We start from the raw sequence: 20,527 nt of genomic DNA, 5'->3' as shown, positions 1-20,527 counted from the left end.
CAAACATCCTACCACTGAAACACATGACATGAGTCTTTGTTCATACAACTTTAAAAAATAGCTTCAAACCCATTTTATAAATCTATGTGTGGATTACACAGAACTGGTTTTCACTAAAACGCATAAGATAGAGTTACCAAACTGATGCAAAATCACCCCCAAATACTGCTGTCTATAAATAAAGACAGGCTTGGTAGAAAGAGACAAAATCAGAACAATCAAGAAATTAATATGAAGATTTTGTTTCCACACAACTGTTCTATATGTTTATGTTTTAATAACTATCTCAACAGTATGTAAATACAAAGATCATCCAACTTAATATCAAATAAAGCATTTTGTTACTCCCTTTGCTGTAAAAATATCCAGTCTTTCAGCTCACATTTATTACTTGAAATGTTTTATAATTACAAAGCAGGAGTTTGTTATTGATGTTGAAAATATCATACTTTCTGTGTTTCACCAATTTTCTTGTGAGTAAACCCATCTTCCATGAAAAATATTCTACTGTCCCAATATTTAAAAGAATGCCTATTCTTTCTTCATTAGTTTTAATGCCTCTGACATAGCACACGTATGCAGAAATGCTCCCATGCCCGGTTCTAGGCACATCTTGCTCTGCCTAGGGCCCCATCAACTTACTCTCGCTGAACTCTATACCACAGGGCTTTCAGCATCTCTGTGCCTAGTCTACGCCCAGCCTTTCAAAGCACCCACACGTCATACCAACCATAAAATCATTCACAAAAACTATTTTAAACACTTCCAAATGTCATTTTTTTTAAACTGCCACAGAATCAGCTCCACCTTTTTACTTAGTATAGGACTTAATTCAAATCTCCACTGTCTGTCTGAAGCACAAAACACTAAATATATCTACGTACATACCTGTCTCTCTCAGCATGTTAAGTTATCAGAGATATAGGCAACCAACACATCTGAAATTAGTACAATAACTACCCCATAATAATATAAATAACAAATTTCAAATATGTTTTTTAAAAGAAGACAACAATTTACAGAGCTGGGAAAAGAGTTCAGTTTGCAAAATACAAACACAAAGACCTGAACTGATCCTTATTTGCATGCACTGTGTCTTTAGAGCTGGGAACATAGGCTGCATGCGCGTGCACTGTGCCCTTAGAGCTGGGGGACAGAGGCAGGACTCCTTCCTTGCCTACTTGGGGAGTTCCAGACCACTGAGAGAACTTGTCTCAAAATAAAATAAAATAAAATAAAATAAAATAAAATAAAATAATTTGGCACCTGAGAATAATACCCAAGGTTGTTCTCTGACTTCTGCACACACACACACACACACACACACACACACACACACACACGAACACACTCATGCACACAACAGAGCACAGTTTGCAGATGCCAGGGGCATCTGTCTCTGTCATCTGTAGGATCTTTTCAAAGTACACAGCAGCTAGAGAAGCTGTATGAAGCGTACGGACCTTCAGTGTCTTGATCATAGTTGGATCAGTGGACCTGACATAGAAACTCTTCAGGTAAGGTTCAAACATACCCTAGGTCAAGAAAAAGAAATGGGTAAATACATTTATCACACTGGTGTGCTTCTTTGAATCAAATGCTCACAATATACATACCTTTCTCTGAATTGACATAGTTGCAATATTTTGTAAGACAATATACTGCACCTCCCTAAAAGTGAAAAGACATTTCAGTGGTCATATCCAAAGAAACATCTTTATGAAAACAATACATTAAAAAGAATCTGTAAGAAAACTCAGAGGCAACAAAATTTTTAACTATAAGACGCTACATGTTTAGTAATTATGAGGCATTCATATCTTCCTTCCAATGTTCAAGAATACTAATACTCTGTGCGGTAGGTATGTCATAAGATGGAGTTAGAGCTCACTTTATAATACTGTACTCTCTGAAATACAAGGCCAGTATTGCTGCTTTGCACACATGAAGGAAAATGAATGGAGAAAATACAATCACAGTGCTAACCCACATTCTTATCAGGGGGCTCACAGTGTCAACCAATCATAGATCAAAAGGAAGGCCTGGTTTGAAAAAGTCACATTATGCTATTCCTAAGGCTTAATATCTAATAAAAGACAGAATCTAATATTAAATTCACATTAATCTGGTAAATACCTTCTGTCAAAGAACCATTTCAGATCTTTCTAGTGCCATTTGAACTACCCATCGCAAACAAACATCACGCAGCTGGTAACAAAGTGGCTAGAGATAAAATGAAGGCGAGCAGAACGGAACGGCTTCTGACTTGTTTCTCACACAGCAGGAGATGAGCAAGGGCTGGGTCTGTGCAGCCCTGGGAGTGGGGGGCACAATCAGCGTACACTGTCCCATCAGCTAGTGCAGGTGTGCACTGAAGGACAGAAAACAATGACATCAAGCAGCTAGCAGTGCAAAATGTCTGGGCAACCCTGACCAACGGAACAATGAACGATGTTTTTAAACATAATAAAACACTATTGCTAACTTTAAAGCTCTAATGAAAGAACTCATCATGGCAAGTCTTTTTAAGTTTTCCATTTGTTTGAAATTGTTTATCTGAACTACTGAATTATACAGAGGGAAATTGTAAAGGTGGCATGTTCTGTCTATCCATACAGGAAACTAAAGAGCACAGGGCTCTTTAAAGGGAGTAATTATTTTCTAGTAGCTACCCTTGGGGGTTAAGGAGCTGATCTGCAGATAGGAAAACTTGCTATGCAAACACACGGACAGTTCAAATCCCCAGAATCCATGTAAAGCTGGGAGTGACACCTGCAAGCCTGTGCTCCAGCACTGTGAAGGTTAACACAGGAGGCTCCGTCAGCTACCAGTCTACCTGCTCAGTAAGAGACCTGTCTCAAGAGAATCCAGCATAAAGTCAGAGCAGAATACTAGACATCATCCTCTAGTATCCATATGCTCCAGAGACACACATGTGCAGCACATAAAACACACACACATGTAGTCCTATTAACACATGCATACACCACTGTTCATACATGTACACACATAAAATCAAAACAACAAATAATAAATAGTTCTTTTTAAAACCGACGAAACTAGTGATTGAACATTCCAATTTTATATGAAGTCGGGTTCTGCCGAGAAACGTGACATGGTCTCTACTATTATTCTAAGGCGATGGTTTTCAAAGTGTGGGTCATGACCCCTGTGGGGACCAAATGACCCTTTCAGAGGGGTCATGTAAGTAAGACCCACTGGAAAACACAGATAATTACATTGTGATTCATAACAGTAGTAAGATGAAGTAGCAAGGAAAAGTTTTATGGTTGGGGGTCAGCACAGCATGAGGACTATATTAAAGGGTCGATATGTTAGGAAGGTGAGAACCAGTGCTCTAAGGTCAGAGCTAACGCACTGGGCAAAGCAAGCTGAGGACACTATAGGACAGTTCTTAGTGATTCCAGAATGAATAAAATTTCCAAACAGCAAGACTGCTAAACCCAGCAAAGCAAAATGCATGCTCTATGTTGCAACATACTTTAATAGCTCTGGACCTGAAGCTAGAAACTTCCATTCTTCTTCACTAAGACTGAGTTCCTTTTATCCCATTAAGTATGAGACCTTATTGATGAAATAGTCAACTGTATATCCCAGGCTGAGGAGCCGGACTATATTTGCCCCAACACTACTTCTGAGAGAATACAAAGAAAAAAAAAACATGCAAAATCATAACCTACCTATTGCTACGAAGTAGGCGCACCAGGGACTTAGAAATAATGCCAGCCTCTGACTTGGGTGAAATGTGCCAATACAGCTGAGCAACAGCCATAACCACCTGGAAGAACAGAAACAGAGGCACATGAACATCTAAGCAACGGGGTCCAAATGCATCCTCACTCCGCATGTGCTCCCTCTAAACACCTTTAGAACTCTTGCGAAGTAGAATGAAATGTTCAAGTCTTTGTAGGGGGCTGAAGTACTTCCCCAAAGTATTTCCTACCTTCACAAAGTGCTTATATTTGAGAGCAGAAGGTAAGCAGTGTCAGACAGGACCATCTTGAGTAGAAGGGCCCGAAGGTATGTGTCCTCACAAGACACAGATAAAATGCAATGTCAAGATGAAAGCATAAAGTGAGTGATTGTCTGTACGCCAAGAAATGCAAACATCACCAGCAACTACCTTCCAATGAGGAGAGAGACAGCACCTCCCTGGATCCTCCAGAGGATACAGCCTATTCACACCTGATTTCAGTCTCCAGCTATCTGGTATGTAAAAACTCCTGGCCTTTTCATACACCTAGATTGTGGCAATTTGTATGACAGGAAACTAACACACCGTGGTGGGAGAGGGGGGCGTAACGCCATAAATGAACTGCCCATAGTGACAATAGTACTGGGAAAAAAAAATCAAACAACAACAAAAGACCCTTTATGCAGTCCATGACTGAGTCCTGCCTGCTTAATCACACAATTCTAAAGAGAGGCAGGTGTGACTTCTAAACCATGCCCGATTGGGGGATGGGGAGTGAGGAGAGGACATGGAGCTGCAACAAGTTGTCTGAAGTAAAGGAAAGTGAATCAAAATGTAGCAACAAGGTGCTTGCAGCTTTCTGCCTTTTTAAGATTCACAACTTCAAAGTTAGTCTCAGAGCATCTGGAACCACGGTACCGGTAATGGGCTGTTCTCCAAATAAACCTGTACCGTGTTTTTCTCATGTGCCTTTACGTTCAGAGTCAAGAATAGATTCCTCGCCACCAAAAGTATCTAGTTTAGCATGTGGATGGCTGAGACACAGCAACAAAATGGTTCAGAAGACAAATGAATACTAATTTAGTTCTGTTCACTATACCAAGTTCAAAGCAGTACACTGCAAGTTTCAGGCATGCCAGGATAGTACACCACACACGAAGGTGCCTCAGCTAAAGACATTCTTTATAAACTAAAAATCATGTTTAAAAAAAACAGTTCATGGGATTCTATATTGTTTTTGTAATATTTAAAAAATAATAAGTTGACTATGGCTTTCATCTAGAACCTGGGAATTTCATCTAGAACCTGGGAACAATAAGATTTCAGTTCCTCACCTGTGCTTTTGAAGTGTAAGACAACCACACCCATATGCGAGAATGTGAACTGTATTTTCTACACGTGAGTTAGAAGCCAACCTGGACTACATAGGGAGTTTCAGACCAGGTGAGACTACATAGTGAGACCCTGTTTCAAAACAAAGAAATATAGCTGGGCAGTGGTGGCACATACCTTCAATCCCAGCATGAAGGAAGCAGATCTCTGTGAGCTCAAGGCCAGGCTGGTCTACATAGTGAGTTCCAGGACAGCCAAGGCCACACAGAGAAACCATCTCAAAAAACAAACAGCAAAAACAAAAGAAAGAAACACACAGTTGTTCTTATGTTTAAAAGTGAATTTTGGGAACTTGTTTAAGAAAGCTTGATGGATCAGGGTAGTGACTGTATTGGAGGCAGAACCAGAAGCCGAAGACTATGGGGTGGTCAAGAGGAGTGTGCAGTATGGGATGCTTTAATTATGAGCAGGGGTGGTGTACTGAGAAGGCCTGTGGCTTGAGTTCTTTCAGCCAGTCTGGATTTTGGAGTTGTGAGAGTTTCCCCAATGGCTTTTTACAAATTGACCTTCAGGTTTCATGTGTAGCATTGAAGGAACTTTAAGCTATTGTTTTTATAGATCATGAGGTAAAGGGAGGTCATTTAGTTCTTTTAGATTTGGGAGTGGCTTGACTAATATATTCCAAAGATGGCATACCAACTGAAAACTCAAAGGAGTACAGAAAAAAGTAGCAAGAGAAGTTCCTTATATTTGAAGATTTACTAAATGAAGAAAATAACTCATTATTTTCTTAATTAAAACAAATCTGGCTTTACATGGTTCAAAACAATGAAGGCTAAAAACCATTTACAATACAGATTCGGGTCTCAAAGCTTTAATCCCACACATTTCTAGCTACCCATCACACATGTGTCTGTTGTATGAACGCTCCAGTCACATGCTCAGTACTGACTGTACATACTTTCACTCAATGTTTGGTCTTTAAACCTGTGAAACAGTTCTTTCCTAGTCTCAACATACCGCTGCATTCCTGCTCTGAAGCAAAGGCTTTGTGTTTCGAATTAAGAGCCTATGGTCTGGATCCATAGTGTATGGCCTCTTCTTGTCACTCTTCTCCTTCTCTTCATCCTCGGAATCATAGAAATTCTTTTCATTGTCTTCTAGACCATCGTCCTGTGAAGAAAACAAATTCAACCCCAAGATTAGGTGAGACTGTGAACAGCCAAGACATTACACAGCCAAAGAAAGTATTCCTTTGAAAATATCTGCAGTAAGAGGCTAGAGAGAAGCTCAATCCCCAGTGTCTGTCTTGTAAGCTAAGGGCCTGAGTCCAGTCCCCGGTACCCATATAAGAAGCTGGGCACAAAGGCACACAGTGGTAATCCCACCACTAGAGAGACACAGTCATCCCAGTCAGCCAGGGAAGGAGGGAGGGAGTTAGGGAGGGAGGGAGGGAAGGAGGGAAGGAGGGAGGAAGAGAGGACAGGGAAAGGGGAAGAGAAAGGACAGGGAAGGGAAGGGAAGGGAAGGGAAGGGAAGGGAAGGGAAGGGAAGGGAAGGGAAGGGAAGGGAAGGGAAGGGAAGGGAAGGGGGAAGGGGGAAGGGGGAAGGGGGAAGGGGGAAGGGGGAAGGGGGAAGGGGGAAGGGGGAAGGGGGAAGGGGGAAGGGGGAAGGGGGAAGGGGGAAGGGGGAAGGGGGAAGGGGGAAGGGGGAAGGGGGAAGGGGGAAGGGAGAAGGGGGAAGGGGGAAGGGGGAAGGGGGAAGGGGGAGGGGGAAGGGGGAAGGGAGAAGGGGGAAGGGGGAAGGGGGAAGGAAAGGTGGACGTCTCCTAAAGAATGCCACTAAAAGTTATCTTTGCACACACACAAATAAAATTTTGAAACAATAAAGATTTACTGTAGAATTCTACCATTGGGTCAATGTAAAACATTGTAAAATCAACATGGACAGGTTAATTTACTTGTTATATAATACTGCTATTAAATATAGCAAATCTCCACAGAAATTTTGACAGTTGCTCAAAGAGAAGAAATGACAATTAGATTTTAATAAGGCATATAATGAAAATAATGAAAGCTAGGAGCTATTTGCACAAGTTGCAGTCATTCCAACTAGATCGAAGAGTAACAAGAGGAAGGAGAGCGGTGAACTGATAGAGAAGCAGTAAGTTTGACTGATAAGAACTGGTCAGCAGGTCGAAAAGCGCTAGGCTTCTATTTGCCAGTATTTGGTCCCCCACACAAGTAAGCTGCATACACACAGTAATATGCATGTACTTTCAAGTACAATTTTGAGGCCAGATTTTTACCAAGAGAGATACAATACTTCCTTCATCAGTTTGCTTTTACCTTTCTGTTTTGGTTACCTGAGTCATCTGAGATCAAAAACTATAGCACAGAAGATTCCAGAAATAAAAAAAAAATCTTAAATTTCAAATTGTAAAGTATTCTTAGTGTGTGTTTCATGCTTTCTATGGTTTCACACAGGTACTGTTGGGGAGTGGGGGTAGGGCAGAGGAGGTTGTCAGTACTGGAACAAATACCTGGCAGGTGAAGTGAGGCTCCTTGACAAGCAGGGTACATGGGATATAGGGATGAATCACATCCCAGGTGAGAACATAGGCAAACATGGAGCTTGAATCCCAAACCTTAATAATCAACATTTGCATTTGATTAAATGTAAATATTAAAATTTTTTTAAAGAAAAACAGTCCAGCAGAGTAGATGCCACTAAAGGTTTACTTCTTTAACATAACCCAACTGTACACTGCCTACAAGAAACATATTCCACACTAAAGGCACAGTGCATTGAAACTTCGAGGAGGCTAGAAAATAAATGTTAACGGTGTTAGTAAAAAGGGCAGCTGTAACTGTATCACCCCCACATGGTCACCCTAGAGCAGATAAAACTGTCATAAGAAGACACTATACATCCACAAAATGGATAATTCTTAATTTATGTCTAGGGAGCCCAAATTGATCTTAAGCATTGTGGCTCAGTCTCCTAACTGCTCCATATGCAACATTCTTGAAACTATGAAATAATAGATATGGAGAAAAACTAATGATTACAGAGTTTTGGGACATGAATAGTTGTTATGCTAAGCACTGCAAACATTAACGGGTAATGGAATTTCTGAAACTCCTGACTTTCATTATCCTGATTATACTACTTACAGGTCTGCCCATTTATTTTTTTTGCCTATTACAATATAAAACACATTACAAGTATACCAAATAATCCTACATGTCAGGCAGTTATAGAAAGGTCAAATCATACTATAAAGGATATGCTGAACAGAGAGGGATGGAAAATACCCCCAGAAATAGACTGCATAATGCTTTATTAGCCTTGAATTTTCTTAACACTAATGAGAAAAGAACAACAGCAGCAGAGAGGCATTAAATAATGGAAAAAACTTCTGAATTGAATCAACCAGTGTATTTCAAGGATGTATTGACCTCACAATGGAAACCAGGAGATGTGCTGCTGGGGAAGGGGTTTTGTTCTTGTTTCCACAGGAGAAGAAAAATTACGGATACAATCAAATTAATAAAGATTTGCTTTGAAAAGGAGAAACCTCTTGAAAAAGAAAATGACAGCTCATCCACAGAAGTGACAACCATACAGATGGTAAGAAAAGTCATATAGGGTTGGGGCAGGGTTCTGGGTTCTGCTCTTATCTTTACAGGAAAATACACATCATCAAAATTTAAAGAGACCTGGGCTGGAGAGATGGCTCAGTCATTAAAGGCTAGGCTCACAACCAAAAAATTAAAGAGACCCTGGATAAGGATCATCTAGAAAAAGGAATATAGATTATGAGGCCAGGTACTAGATACACACACACACACACAGAGAGAGAGAGAGAGAGAGAGAGAGAGACAGAGAGAGACAGAGAGAGAGAGAGACAGAGAGAGAGAGAGACAGAGAGAGACAGAGAGAGACAGAGACAGAGAGAGAGCTGGTTTTGGAGTTGGGCAATGGCTCTGTACTTCTCTAAATCCAAGCGACTTGTTAAAAGAAACATTCAAAGTTTCTGTCTCATATCAAGAGCCATCTGGTATGGGACAGAAGGAAGACTTTAGGAAAAATTTCACTTTCTCCATGTCTATTTTATCTATATCACATTCTTCATTGAATGTATGTTTATATGAATGATGTTTAAGTTTTCTACAATGAACAATAGATTTTCCTACAGATCCTTTCCCTGCAGTAATCTTCGAAGTTTCCAGAAAGCAGATGGGACCCCATAGCAACAACTCTGCCTGGTTGAGATGACATCTTGATGCTGATAGTGCTACTATAAGACCGGTTCTTTGGGTACCAGCTGCTGAAATGGTGCACCTTCTCAAAATGTTCTGGCCAGAACTCCAAATAAGAACTTTGAGGAAAAAACAAAACAAAACAAAACACTATCGACTGCTCGGAAATTGTTTGCACCTATACTAGACAGTAAATTTGAAATTTAATCATCATTTTACTTTTGCAGGATCCCATTTAGAGAACACTGCCCCAATGACAGCTGGAAGCAATTCTAGAGGACGACGCCCCCATCACAAAAAAGTTTGTCCTTAGGGTTGGGAACACCATTTAGGGGTTATTGATTATTACTTGTACTAGATAGAGGGTTGGCGTGAAAACTACGTATACAAGTTCAAATTATATTTGTTATTTTTGCTTACATTATTACATTATTTGTACACCCATGAAAGTTCATTTGTAGGAGGAAGACTGCCTGTTTGTCCCAGCTGCCCAGAACCAAAATAACCACACAGAAACTATATTCATTAAATCACTACTTGGCCCATTAGCTCTAGCTTCTTACTGGATAACTCCTACATCTTAATTTAACCCACTTCTAGTAATCTGTGCATCGCCACGTGGCAGTGGCTTATCAGGCAAAATTCCCAGTGTCTGTCTCCTGCAGCTCCATGGCTTCTTCCTAACTAAGCCTCCTATATCCCATCATGCCATTTAGTTTTCCCCACCTACCTATGTTCTGCCCTATCAACAGGCCAAAGCAGTTCCTTTATTCATTAACCAATGAAAACAACACAGAGACAGAAGGACCTCCCAAACCAATTCTGTCAGATTGTATATATGCATGTTTCTACCTCTGTTTAAGACATTTTGTATATTGGTACAACTTTAAAGAAATATTTTCATATTGCATTATATATTATTCCTACCTCTGATCAAGATACTTATAGACTGTTTACATTTCAGACCATTGTCTCATTTGTTGCACATTTGTTTACAGAGTATTTAATATTCTGACACGAGGTTTTAGTCTTTAAGTTATACAGGTATTAAATATTTAGGTCAATGTTGCTCATGTTTGTTATACATAGTCAGATCAATTAGGATATATATGTGTGTGTGTGTGTGTGTGTGTGTGTGTATAAATAGATTGTACTCTGTCTAGATAGGTAATCTTCAGCCACTTCAAGTATCTGTAGAACATGACATTTAAGTAACGTAGGGTTCTGCTAACATGAGACATAATTGCTCCTGACAACACCAATCTACCCCGAGAGAATGTTGAGCACCAAAGACACTCCACTTGGAGTTTGTTTTCTTCTTGGCACAATTGGCTTTTGGGCAAGGAACTGCCCATACCTCAACCACTGACATCTGGAAATGGATAAGCAGGACACAAGGAAAAAGACTGTCAAATCTTGCCAACACAGAGTAAGATGGTTCTGAAAAATTTCCTGCCTCTGAAAAAGGTCTGTCAGTTACACTAGGCCTTAGCCAAAGTTGGTTGCTTCGTCGTTGCAAATGAGGCTTTGGGTGATTGCTCAGGTAGCTAATAGTCTCCGTCATATACTGCTCACTTTGGAAGCTGCTTGATTATACTTCCTGTCTGCTCAAGTAATATTATCTCCCTTCTCAGGCCTTCAATGGGGTTGAAGATTAGACAGTCATAGTTACTGTACTGTTATAATCTAGCCAAGCCATTTCCTAAACAATACTTAGACTCCTTAGGATAGAATGTTTATTAAAACATTTATCATATGTTCCTTGCTTAATATTGTTTATGCTACTTATAATTCTAATTATACTTGTTATCTGTTCCTAGTGTATATAGTTTTGTATTGGGTTTGGAACTCTCTTATTTAAACAAAAGGAGGGGGTGCTGTGGGAGCACATTCTGCCCCTTCAGCCAATAGCCTTTAAGAACCAGCCCACTTGGGCGTGGTCTCTTATAGTGTAAAAGCAGCTGTAAAGCGTGTGCTCCCTCTCTTGCTTCCAGCTCCTGTTAGACTCTGTTCCTGTTCATGCAGAAGATTGTTATCTAGGACAGTGATCTGTAAGTTTTTCCTTAAATAAATAATCCTTTTATTATTCATAATTCTGAACTGGTGTGGGATTTTTTGTGACTTTCATCATCAATCCTCACAAAAGCTATCATCACTTAGTAATATATTTTTCACTTGCAAGAGTTTCCACAGGTACTTGAGAAGAAGACATGTCTTTAATCTTGTACAATTATCACTGGAAAAACACCTTTCATCAAAAGTAAGTTTTAGGGTTTATAACAACAGCAGCTTAGGGGTTGTTAAACCTAAAAAAAAAATTATAGAAATTATCTAGTTGGTTACAGTGGTGCATACTGGTAGGATTTGCTGAAGGAAGTGAAGGCAGGAGGATCATGAGTTCGAGACCAGCCTGGGCTACACTTTTTTAAAAGGGGGAACTGTGGTTGGTTTATAAAATAAATAAAAAAGACAAAAAGGAAAAAGAGAAAGAAATTATCAAACATGGAGCTGGAGCGATGGCTCAGGGTTGAGTGATCATTCCAGTTCATCCCCAACACTGAAGGCAGGCGATGCACAACCACGTGTAAGTCCAGCTCCAGGATATCTAACGCCTTCTTCTGAGCACATGAGTACTGCACATGTGTACACACACCCACACACGGACACACACACATAAACAAAAATAAATCTTTAATGAATGACAGGCAGAAAGAATCCAAAGAGACTGGAGATGTAGCTCAGTTGGTAGATGGTTGGCCAAGCATGTGGGCTAGATCCCACCACCACATAAAATGGATCTGCTGGCATACCACCAGAATCCCAGCACTCAGGAGGCAGAGGCGGGAGGACTGAAGTTCAAACAAGCAAGAGAAAAAACTTACTGAACCAGAGAAAATTTACCTAACTTATAGTCATTGAAAACAAAAGTTTTTAAAATAATATATCCATCTTCAAAACTAAACTAGAAATTATCTAAGTACTGTAGTACAAACAGTTAATGTTCTCTAAGAAACATAGGATTGAAAGTTCCAAACAAGCCTGGGTCTACATAGGCAGACTAGACCTAAGAAAAAATTAATTGATTAATCAATTAAATTTAAATTAGAACTTATTAGCTTCACTTAACAAACCTCTTTCTCTTATTGTTTACCGAGGACTACTGTGAGACACATTGCAGAGGACCGTGGGGGTACACAGTTGGTGACAACTAGTATTTAACAAATTGACCCACCAGATGTATAACTCTCTGTTGGGAAGCCCCACTTGGTAAAGTTGTGGGGTTACTAACTATAAACGACTGGTTGTTTCTGTGACTTTCTCAAGTCTAACTACTATACCTCTCTAATAATAACAGCTGTGGAGTTCTCTCCACAGCCTTTTAGTAGTGTGTTTTACACTTATTGGGCACACACATAGCAGTGGATGGCCAGGAAGATAATTTCTGCTTAAGTTGTATAATTTTGATGAATAGAAATAACACTAGGATACTTTTCATTATTCAGACTGACATAGGAAAGTAACAGTTTTCTCAATAAAAAAAGACAGCTAATTTTAGACTTCAGAACAAATTCAAAAGAAACTGATTGCCCCTGGAGATGAATATCTGGTTGCCCTAAAGACAAATATACAAGGTCATTTTCGCAGGATGTTTTGTTGATTCAAGGTCTGAGCTTGAAGCAATTTTAGTAGACATAACTCCCTGTAGCAATAAACTTTCTGCACATACTCCCTACCATTCAAGGTCGAGCTAATTAATTTATATTGTTAAATCTTGAATTCCAATGTCATTTTCTGTCTGGAAAAGAGCTATGTGAATGGCCAAGTGCTACTCACTGGCTGGTCAATATGAGATCCCTAGTTTAAGAAAAACTATGCAACTTATGAGAGTGGGTCGGACCCTGAAAATACAACTGTCCAGAGTTTGGCTGGGAGAGAGAGAAGAGAGGAGGGGAGCAGAGCTAGAGATATAGAGGCTGTGGAGAACTAATCAGGGAAGCTGCTGTGGAGAGCAATGAGGACCCTGTGCAGAGCTAATTAGAGTTGTGTATCAGAGGAAGAGAGATTTTCAGAGACGATATTTTCAAGATGGAGTAAAGAGAAATTTAACATAAGAAAGTATCTTTGCTTTTTGATTTTCCCCCCTCAGATAGAAAAAGTCAGCCCTTGCCACATTCATGGATTTTTTTTTCATACCCTGGGTGATGATTGGAGACTGGCCTCCCAGTTAACCATAACACACTTCTTAGCAAGGTCAGAGCTGGCTGCTCCTTTACTGAGCTCCAGACCAAAGAGATTCTATTACATTCATTAGGAAACCAAGAAACGCTATGCAAATAAGGTGAAGCTCTCAGTCTCTACGGCTGGACTATAAGCACTTGCTTAAAACCTTAAATCAAAATTAATCAAACATATTTAAACGCTACCTGAAAATAACACGTAATAAAAATGCTTTTTAAAACTGTAACCACCAATCAGAAAATTACAGCTGGCAATAAAAATCCTAAAATGCTCGTAAATACTTCTTTTAATAAGCAATTATTTGTTCTGTTTCTTCTTCATCATTAATTAATATATTTTATTAGAGTTTGATTATATTACTTTAATGAAAAACATATTTTTAATACAATTTTAACTTAAAAACCGTTTAGGATTGTGGTAGTACTCTTAGTTAAAAGATTTCAAAGGAGTAATTTTCTTTCATTACTATGTCCCCACATAAGAATCAAAGATGTTATAGAGCTATTTAAAATTTTTCTAGAAACTCTTACTTATTATATTAATTCTTACAATTTCCTAAAATAGAAGGGAGAACTTGAAAAAACATTTATATGTGGCCCAGAGAAGTCAAAGTTAAATATCTCTACTTTAAAGTTTTAATAAGGGACAATAAGATGAAAGAAAGAAAGAAAGAAAACAGCTGCCTGTAGATAAAATAACTGACACCACTTATTAAAGACACATTTACCTCAAAAATTCTATTATATGTTTTTACAAAATTTCAATTTGGTTCTTTCTTTTATGGTCTTCTTTCAGCAACAGAGACTTCCTATGTGTCTCAGACTGACCGAAGTCTAGCAGTCCAGCTTCAGGTCCTCAGAACTATGTTGCAGATTTACACCACCATGACTAGTTCTCAGAACGTTTTGCATCTGGCTGCATGGATCTGTACCAACTACTGCTCTCTATGGAATCCAAACTGTGGAAGAGGGGCTGAGAGAAGTGAAAAGGTCGACGTCACAAAGCTCAGTACGTGGCAATGACGAGGCAGGAACCAATGCCCAATAACAGGTGTAAACTGGGATTGGCTGTGGATGTGTCTTTTGAGATTTTTAACTAGAGAACAGACAGTGGCACAAACTGGATGTCAAATACATTTGGCCAGTACGGGTGTACAGAGACAGGCCCAATGTCAGTGCTGCCGCATTACCACACCTTTCCCCGTTGTCACTGTTTGCTGTAACACTTGACAGAAGAAGATGTATATTATAAAACTTCTTTTAGTGAAGCTTATCCAAGGGCTCTAGCACAAACCAGCAATGAGAAGACACCTACCTATGACCCGAAAAGCAGAGACTCTGTATGCAGAGCTCTGAAGAGCAAGCGCTTCTTATGTACAGCACCCAGTGTCGCGTGCATCTGCTACAGCAGCCTGCAGCACTGGACAGACCATAAAATAAATACAGTTCATATGCTTAAGAAATTAAGGTGTAAAACAATTTTTATAGAAATGTCAGATTTAATCTTTATGTCATTTTTATATGAGGGCAATAATTTTGGCAATCAATTACAGAGTTAATTAAATTTGTCAATCTTTAAGAAAAATTCAACTTGACTGACAATACTTTGTGACACCACTGACCCATCAAATAGGGAAAGATTTGTGCTATCTTAAAGATAATAAATAACATACTTAACTGAGTAAGTGGAGGTTCAAAGTTGTTACATCTCTGACATCACTGAATAGTTGAAAAACAGTCATTCTTTGTTAAAAGTTATATGAGTGGAATGAATCTTACTTTTCCATATCCAGGAGCAGAAAAGCTACTTAAACAAGCAAGGAAAACAAGCTATATTAAGAAAGATAAGTGGTCTGCCTAAGAGCAAAAACAAATGAGTTTGAAAGACCTTGAAATGAACTTTATAAAAAGAAATTGCCAAATGTTCTACTTACGATATTACCATTTTTATAAACATAAAAAATAAACCAATTCTAACACACCTCCACTCAAACTGAAAGGCAACATGACATAAATGTTCTATTTTTAGTAGAACTTCTTGGTTTCCAGAGCTTCCTCTACAATATGGAACACACTTGTGACCTGAAGAGTGAAATCAGCTCCAGTGTATGCATCTGTTACTTTAGCACTAAGCAGAAAGGCTTCTCCCATACACCTACGAGAGCTGTGATGGAAGCCCGTCAGGTGAAACCTGTATCAGAGTACACTGCATATTAGTGCAGTCATCTTTGTATGCTGGTTTCTCAGTCTATAGATAAGAGGTGTAACAAAGAAAAAGAAACTAAGTTATACGTTTCAGGGTCAAGAGGCAAGGAAAGAAAAGCATGGTTTACATGTGCTTACCCCAAAGACATTCAACACACACTCAATTATTGCGCTACAGAGATGGCTCAATAGGTGAACACTTATGGCCCAACCTTGAGGGCCTATTTGGATCCCCACAGCCCACAGAGGCTGGATGTGGTAAAGCACACTGGCAACACCAGCACTGGCGGAACAGACAACAGATCCAGGGCTCACTGGACCACTTGTCCAGCCACAACGGCACACGTCAGGTTCAGGGAAAGATTCTGCCTTTAAAAAGGCTATGGTGGGACTCTAGGGATGGCCCAGACATTAAGAGCACAAACTGCTCTTAAAGAGGAACCAGGTTTGCTTCCCAGCTCTATTTCCAAGAGATCCAATTCCTCTTCTGGCCCCTGATGGCATTGTACAAGTATAGTATACATACGTACGTACATATACACACACACACACACACACACACACACAAACACACACAAACACACACACACACACGCGTGAAACGCTCATACACATAAAAATAAATTTTTATAATGTGGTAGTTTGAAAGAAAATAGCCACATAGCCATCAAAGGAAGTGGCACACTTAGGCCTTGCTGGAGGACAAGAGCCACTGCGGGGGTGAGCTTTGAGGGCCATAGGCTCAAGCTATGCTCAATGTTCATTTCCTATTGCCTGTGGATCAAGACGTGGAACTCTCAGCCTCAGCTCCGTCTCCAACACCGTACCTGCCTGCATGCTGCCACGGACCACCATGATGATAATGGATTGAACCTCTGAAACCGTAAGTCACCCCAATTAAATGTTTTCCTTTATAAGAGTCGCCGTGATCATGGTGTCTCTTCACAGCAACAGAAACCCTACCTAGATGTATAACTGAAAAGGTTACCGATGAAAAATAAACATTCTAACATCAAATTCTTGCCTCCACATGTACCCCATGAGAGAGTACACTTGCACACACATGTGTACTCAGGCAAAAATGTTTAAAAGATTCAAGCAATATACTATACGTGTTTCTGTTGAAGGAGTTTAATTTTTATTCAATTGTGCATTTGAACGAGAATGGTCCCCATAGTCTCATATATTTAAAAGCTGGGTCCTTAGTTGATGGAACTGTTCTGGGAAGGATTAGGAGACACGGCCTTCTTACGAGTCACTGGGGGTGAGCTTTGACATTTCATAAGCCCACTCCATTCAGTGTGCCTCTCTGCCGCATGCCTGTGGATCAGATGGACACTCTTAGTTACGGCTCCAGCGCCAGGTCTGCCTGCTGCCTTGCTCCCCAGCATGATGTTTATGGACTCACCCTCCAAGCAAATCCTCAATCAATGCTTCCTTTTACAAGGTGCTTTGTTGTTTCTTCACAGCAACAGAAAAGTAACTAAGATTTGGGGAAGGGACCATACAGGAAGCAAGGGAGGGAGAGGGTAAGAAACCCTCAGAAATAGACACAGAGAAATTTATTTTAAATCTTCTCATCTCATTTGAAAAATGGGAACGAATTTGGATTAAAAAAAGCTTTGTGGCTTACAGGAAGTATTTTAAACACACAGAGTAGACACAGATATAATGCTATGATGGAGAATTACATAGAAACTGTAGAGTGCTGTAGGATAAAACAGGACCAGAAACTCCTTGAGCAGAGGAACTGGGGAGCTGGACAACGCACACGGGGGACTAAATAGATTGCTGCACATGGATTTATGTGTTTAAATTTTTCTGTAACTTAAAATGGTGAGTCTAACTTCTTGCCTACCTAACTGGAGTATCCGAGACAGTGTGGTGTAGACAGACCCATGGAGCAAAACAGGAGGCCCACAAACACACTCAGAGGGACACAGCGCCACTATCACAAAACTGACAATAATGCAAGAAAAAAAGTCTGTTCAAAAACTGGATACCATCATATGAAAAAATAAATGAATGTGAACACAAGGCCTAAAACTTCATAAAAATTAATTTGATAATGGACTACGGACCAGAATGTAAAATACAATCTATAAGCTGCTAGAGGTTAACATAAAAGAAAACATAGATTAACTTAGGTACTTAGGTATGGCAGTTTTTAAATACAAAACCAAAGAAATGGATTTGTGGGAAAAGAGTCCAAAAGCTCTAATTTTTGCATTTTGAAATATTCTCAGTACTCATTAGGAATTTTACTGAGGTCTACAGAGTAGACCTACACCCTATAAACTACAAACAAGAAGCAGAAACAAGACTTCATGGAAGAAAGAGAGCAGAAACAGGGTCCCTTGCGTTATTCCCTCTTTCAATAATGGACCCAGGGCTCAAGAACAAAACTAGACTTAACGAAAAACCTCTGCTTCACTAAAATGAAGTCAAGAGAATTAGAAGATAAGCCTCAGACAGGGAGGGCTCTTACTCAAACTATGCCAAAAATTGTTCAACCTTGACAACAAGAAGACAGGTAGCCCAGCCTTTAATAGAGCTAAAGGCCTAGCAAGCCCGTCCTTTCCCACATCTTTGTGTGTGTGTGTGTGTGTGTGTGTGTGTGTGTGTGTGTGTCTGTCTGTCTGTCTCTCTCTCTCTCTCTCTCTCTCTCACACACACACACACACACACACACACACACGCAGACCTATCAACCCCCTCCAGAGACCATCCACAAGTCAAGGGAGCAAGGAATGCAGGAGTCAAAGAATGAGAAGGAACAGCATGAAGAGCTGTTTTCTATGACATGTCGTGGAGGTACCTGCAAAAGACCATTGGCATTGCATCATGAAGATGGCTCACGGGCCCCCACGTCCCCAAATTCCTTGGTGGTGTAGCCTCTGGTAATTTGCCTTTATTTGAGTAAATAATCTCATACTCATGTTCATGCAGCAGACCTGATGAAACGCAGTAGGCACACAACAAAACAAACCAAAGTGCATGCAGCCCTTTGGAAAGAAGAAAGGGTTCAGTTATGTGGGGGGGGGGGTGTAAAGGGAAGCATGATCAAAGTATATTATACATGTATTAAACTGTGAAAATCATTTTTTAGAGTAAAGATGGCAAACAACCACATAAAAAGATGGTCAATATCATATGGCATTAAGGAATAATCACATCAAAAAAGATGTCAGAATGGACTGGGTTGGGAAGGAAGGTAAAGGGGAGAGCCCAGAGAATTGCTTCCTGCAGTGGAACATGCACATGATAAATACAATGATGTGTTTAGGTCAGTATATACCAGAAGTCCACGCCTTTTGCTGATAATCATGTGTTAATGTAGGCTTCCAAACTTAAAGGTACAGATACACATGTGAGAGCTAAGGGCATACAGAAAAATCCCATCGCTTCCAACTCATTTGACTGTGAACCAATGATGACTCGCTTTGTAAAATCTAAGTTTTAAAAATGAAAACAAAAACAGCGAGTTTGAATATCTTAACTGTAGAATGTGAAAATAGGGCCTCTCTACTCAACCATTCCAAAGCCAATGGCTAATGAAAACAAACAAACAAAAAAAATCAATATAGCTTCACTTTGCTCCACTCACATATGTGTACAGGAGACACACATATGACATTGAATGTTTTTTGAAGGCAAAACTACAAATAATGTGTTACTTTGGAAGAGGTATAGTCAACATACCCCTAGCGCACTGTAGGAAGGACACCATGCAGTGGGAAAACAGACTTACACAATAATACTGTGTACAGACCTTCTACTTGGAGCTCCAAACACAGTGCTCACAGACTCTGAGGACAATCTTTGCTTTGCACAGAGATTAAGATGGGAGGCAGACAGATATTTCATCTGAGTTTGGTAACAAATAAATATAAACTATCATCTTTTTGTCAGTTTACACAAGCAACAACAAGAGAAAGTTTGCAATAGCTGAAACCACAAACAATATTTGATGTCTAAAATTTGACGACAGGAAAATATTTCTGAAAAATATACTTGCCAAATGTGAGCAATAACAGGGGCCGTGTGAATACAAACAGTATCATGAGCCACAAGTCTCTGGAATACAGTGAAGTGCAAGCAGAAACATACTTTTTAATCCTCAAAACTCAGGAGTCCGGAGGTGAAGCATGGACTTATCACCTTTCACAGGCAGAAAATAAGAAGCACAGGATATAAACTGTCCAGAGTCTCGCTGGCCTGAACTCAGGAACAGCTCTTCCTTGTCCTGTCACCCCTCCCCTTTACTACTCGGCACCTGTGACCACCAGCCTTCTGAATTCCACAACAACCTTAGGACTTACACCAAAATCACACAATCCTTGCAGCATGCTGAGGCTGCAGGCTTTAGACGACACCTTAAGGCTGTCACCTTAAACCTGACTCCTGCAGGGGAGCATCCAGGACAGACCCATGTAAATTGAGACACTGCACTGGTCAACCCCATTTATTATCTCAAATCAGCACAGAGTGGGAGCATTTGGGTCCTGAAGAAGCCGTCTTCCTGGCTGGCAGACAGCCACCTCACACAATATAAACAGGAGGAAGCAATCTCTGGCACAGCTGCTTACAAGGGCACTAAGTCCCTCCAAAGCAATGGTTCTCAACCTGTGGACCGTGATCCCTTTGGTGTCAAATGACCCTTTCACAAGAGTCACCTACCAGATATCCTGCATATCAGATATTTACATTCTGATTCATAAAAGTAGCAAAATTACAGTTATGAAGTAGCAATGAAATAATCTTATGGTTGG

At 40.0% G+C, this 20,527-nt stretch overlaps 1 protein-coding gene across 1 annotated transcript in view; it reads right to left on the bottom strand.

The window, feature by feature from the left end:
• Positions 1-20,527, bottom strand: part of Ap3b1 (adaptor related protein complex 3 subunit beta 1) — a 194,350-nt gene that overhangs the window by 105,075 nt on the left and 68,748 nt on the right. The window contains exons 8-11 of the mRNA XM_048455947.3: positions 6,068-6,220; positions 3,702-3,799; positions 1,617-1,671; positions 1,464-1,535 (exon numbers count right to left, since the gene is read on the bottom strand). Coding sequence (XP_048311904.3) covers positions 1,464-1,535; positions 1,617-1,671; positions 3,702-3,799; positions 6,068-6,220 — 378 coding nt within the window. The remainder of the gene's footprint in view (positions 1-1,463; positions 1,536-1,616; positions 1,672-3,701; positions 3,800-6,067; positions 6,221-20,527) is intronic.

Source organism: Myodes glareolus, chromosome 15 (genome assembly GCF_982192425.1).
Source record: "Myodes glareolus chromosome 15, mMyoGla1.1, whole genome shotgun sequence".
Taxonomy (NCBI): Eukaryota; Metazoa; Chordata; class Mammalia; order Rodentia; family Cricetidae; genus Myodes; species Myodes glareolus.
This window is presented reverse-complemented; position numbering and strand designations above follow the sequence as displayed.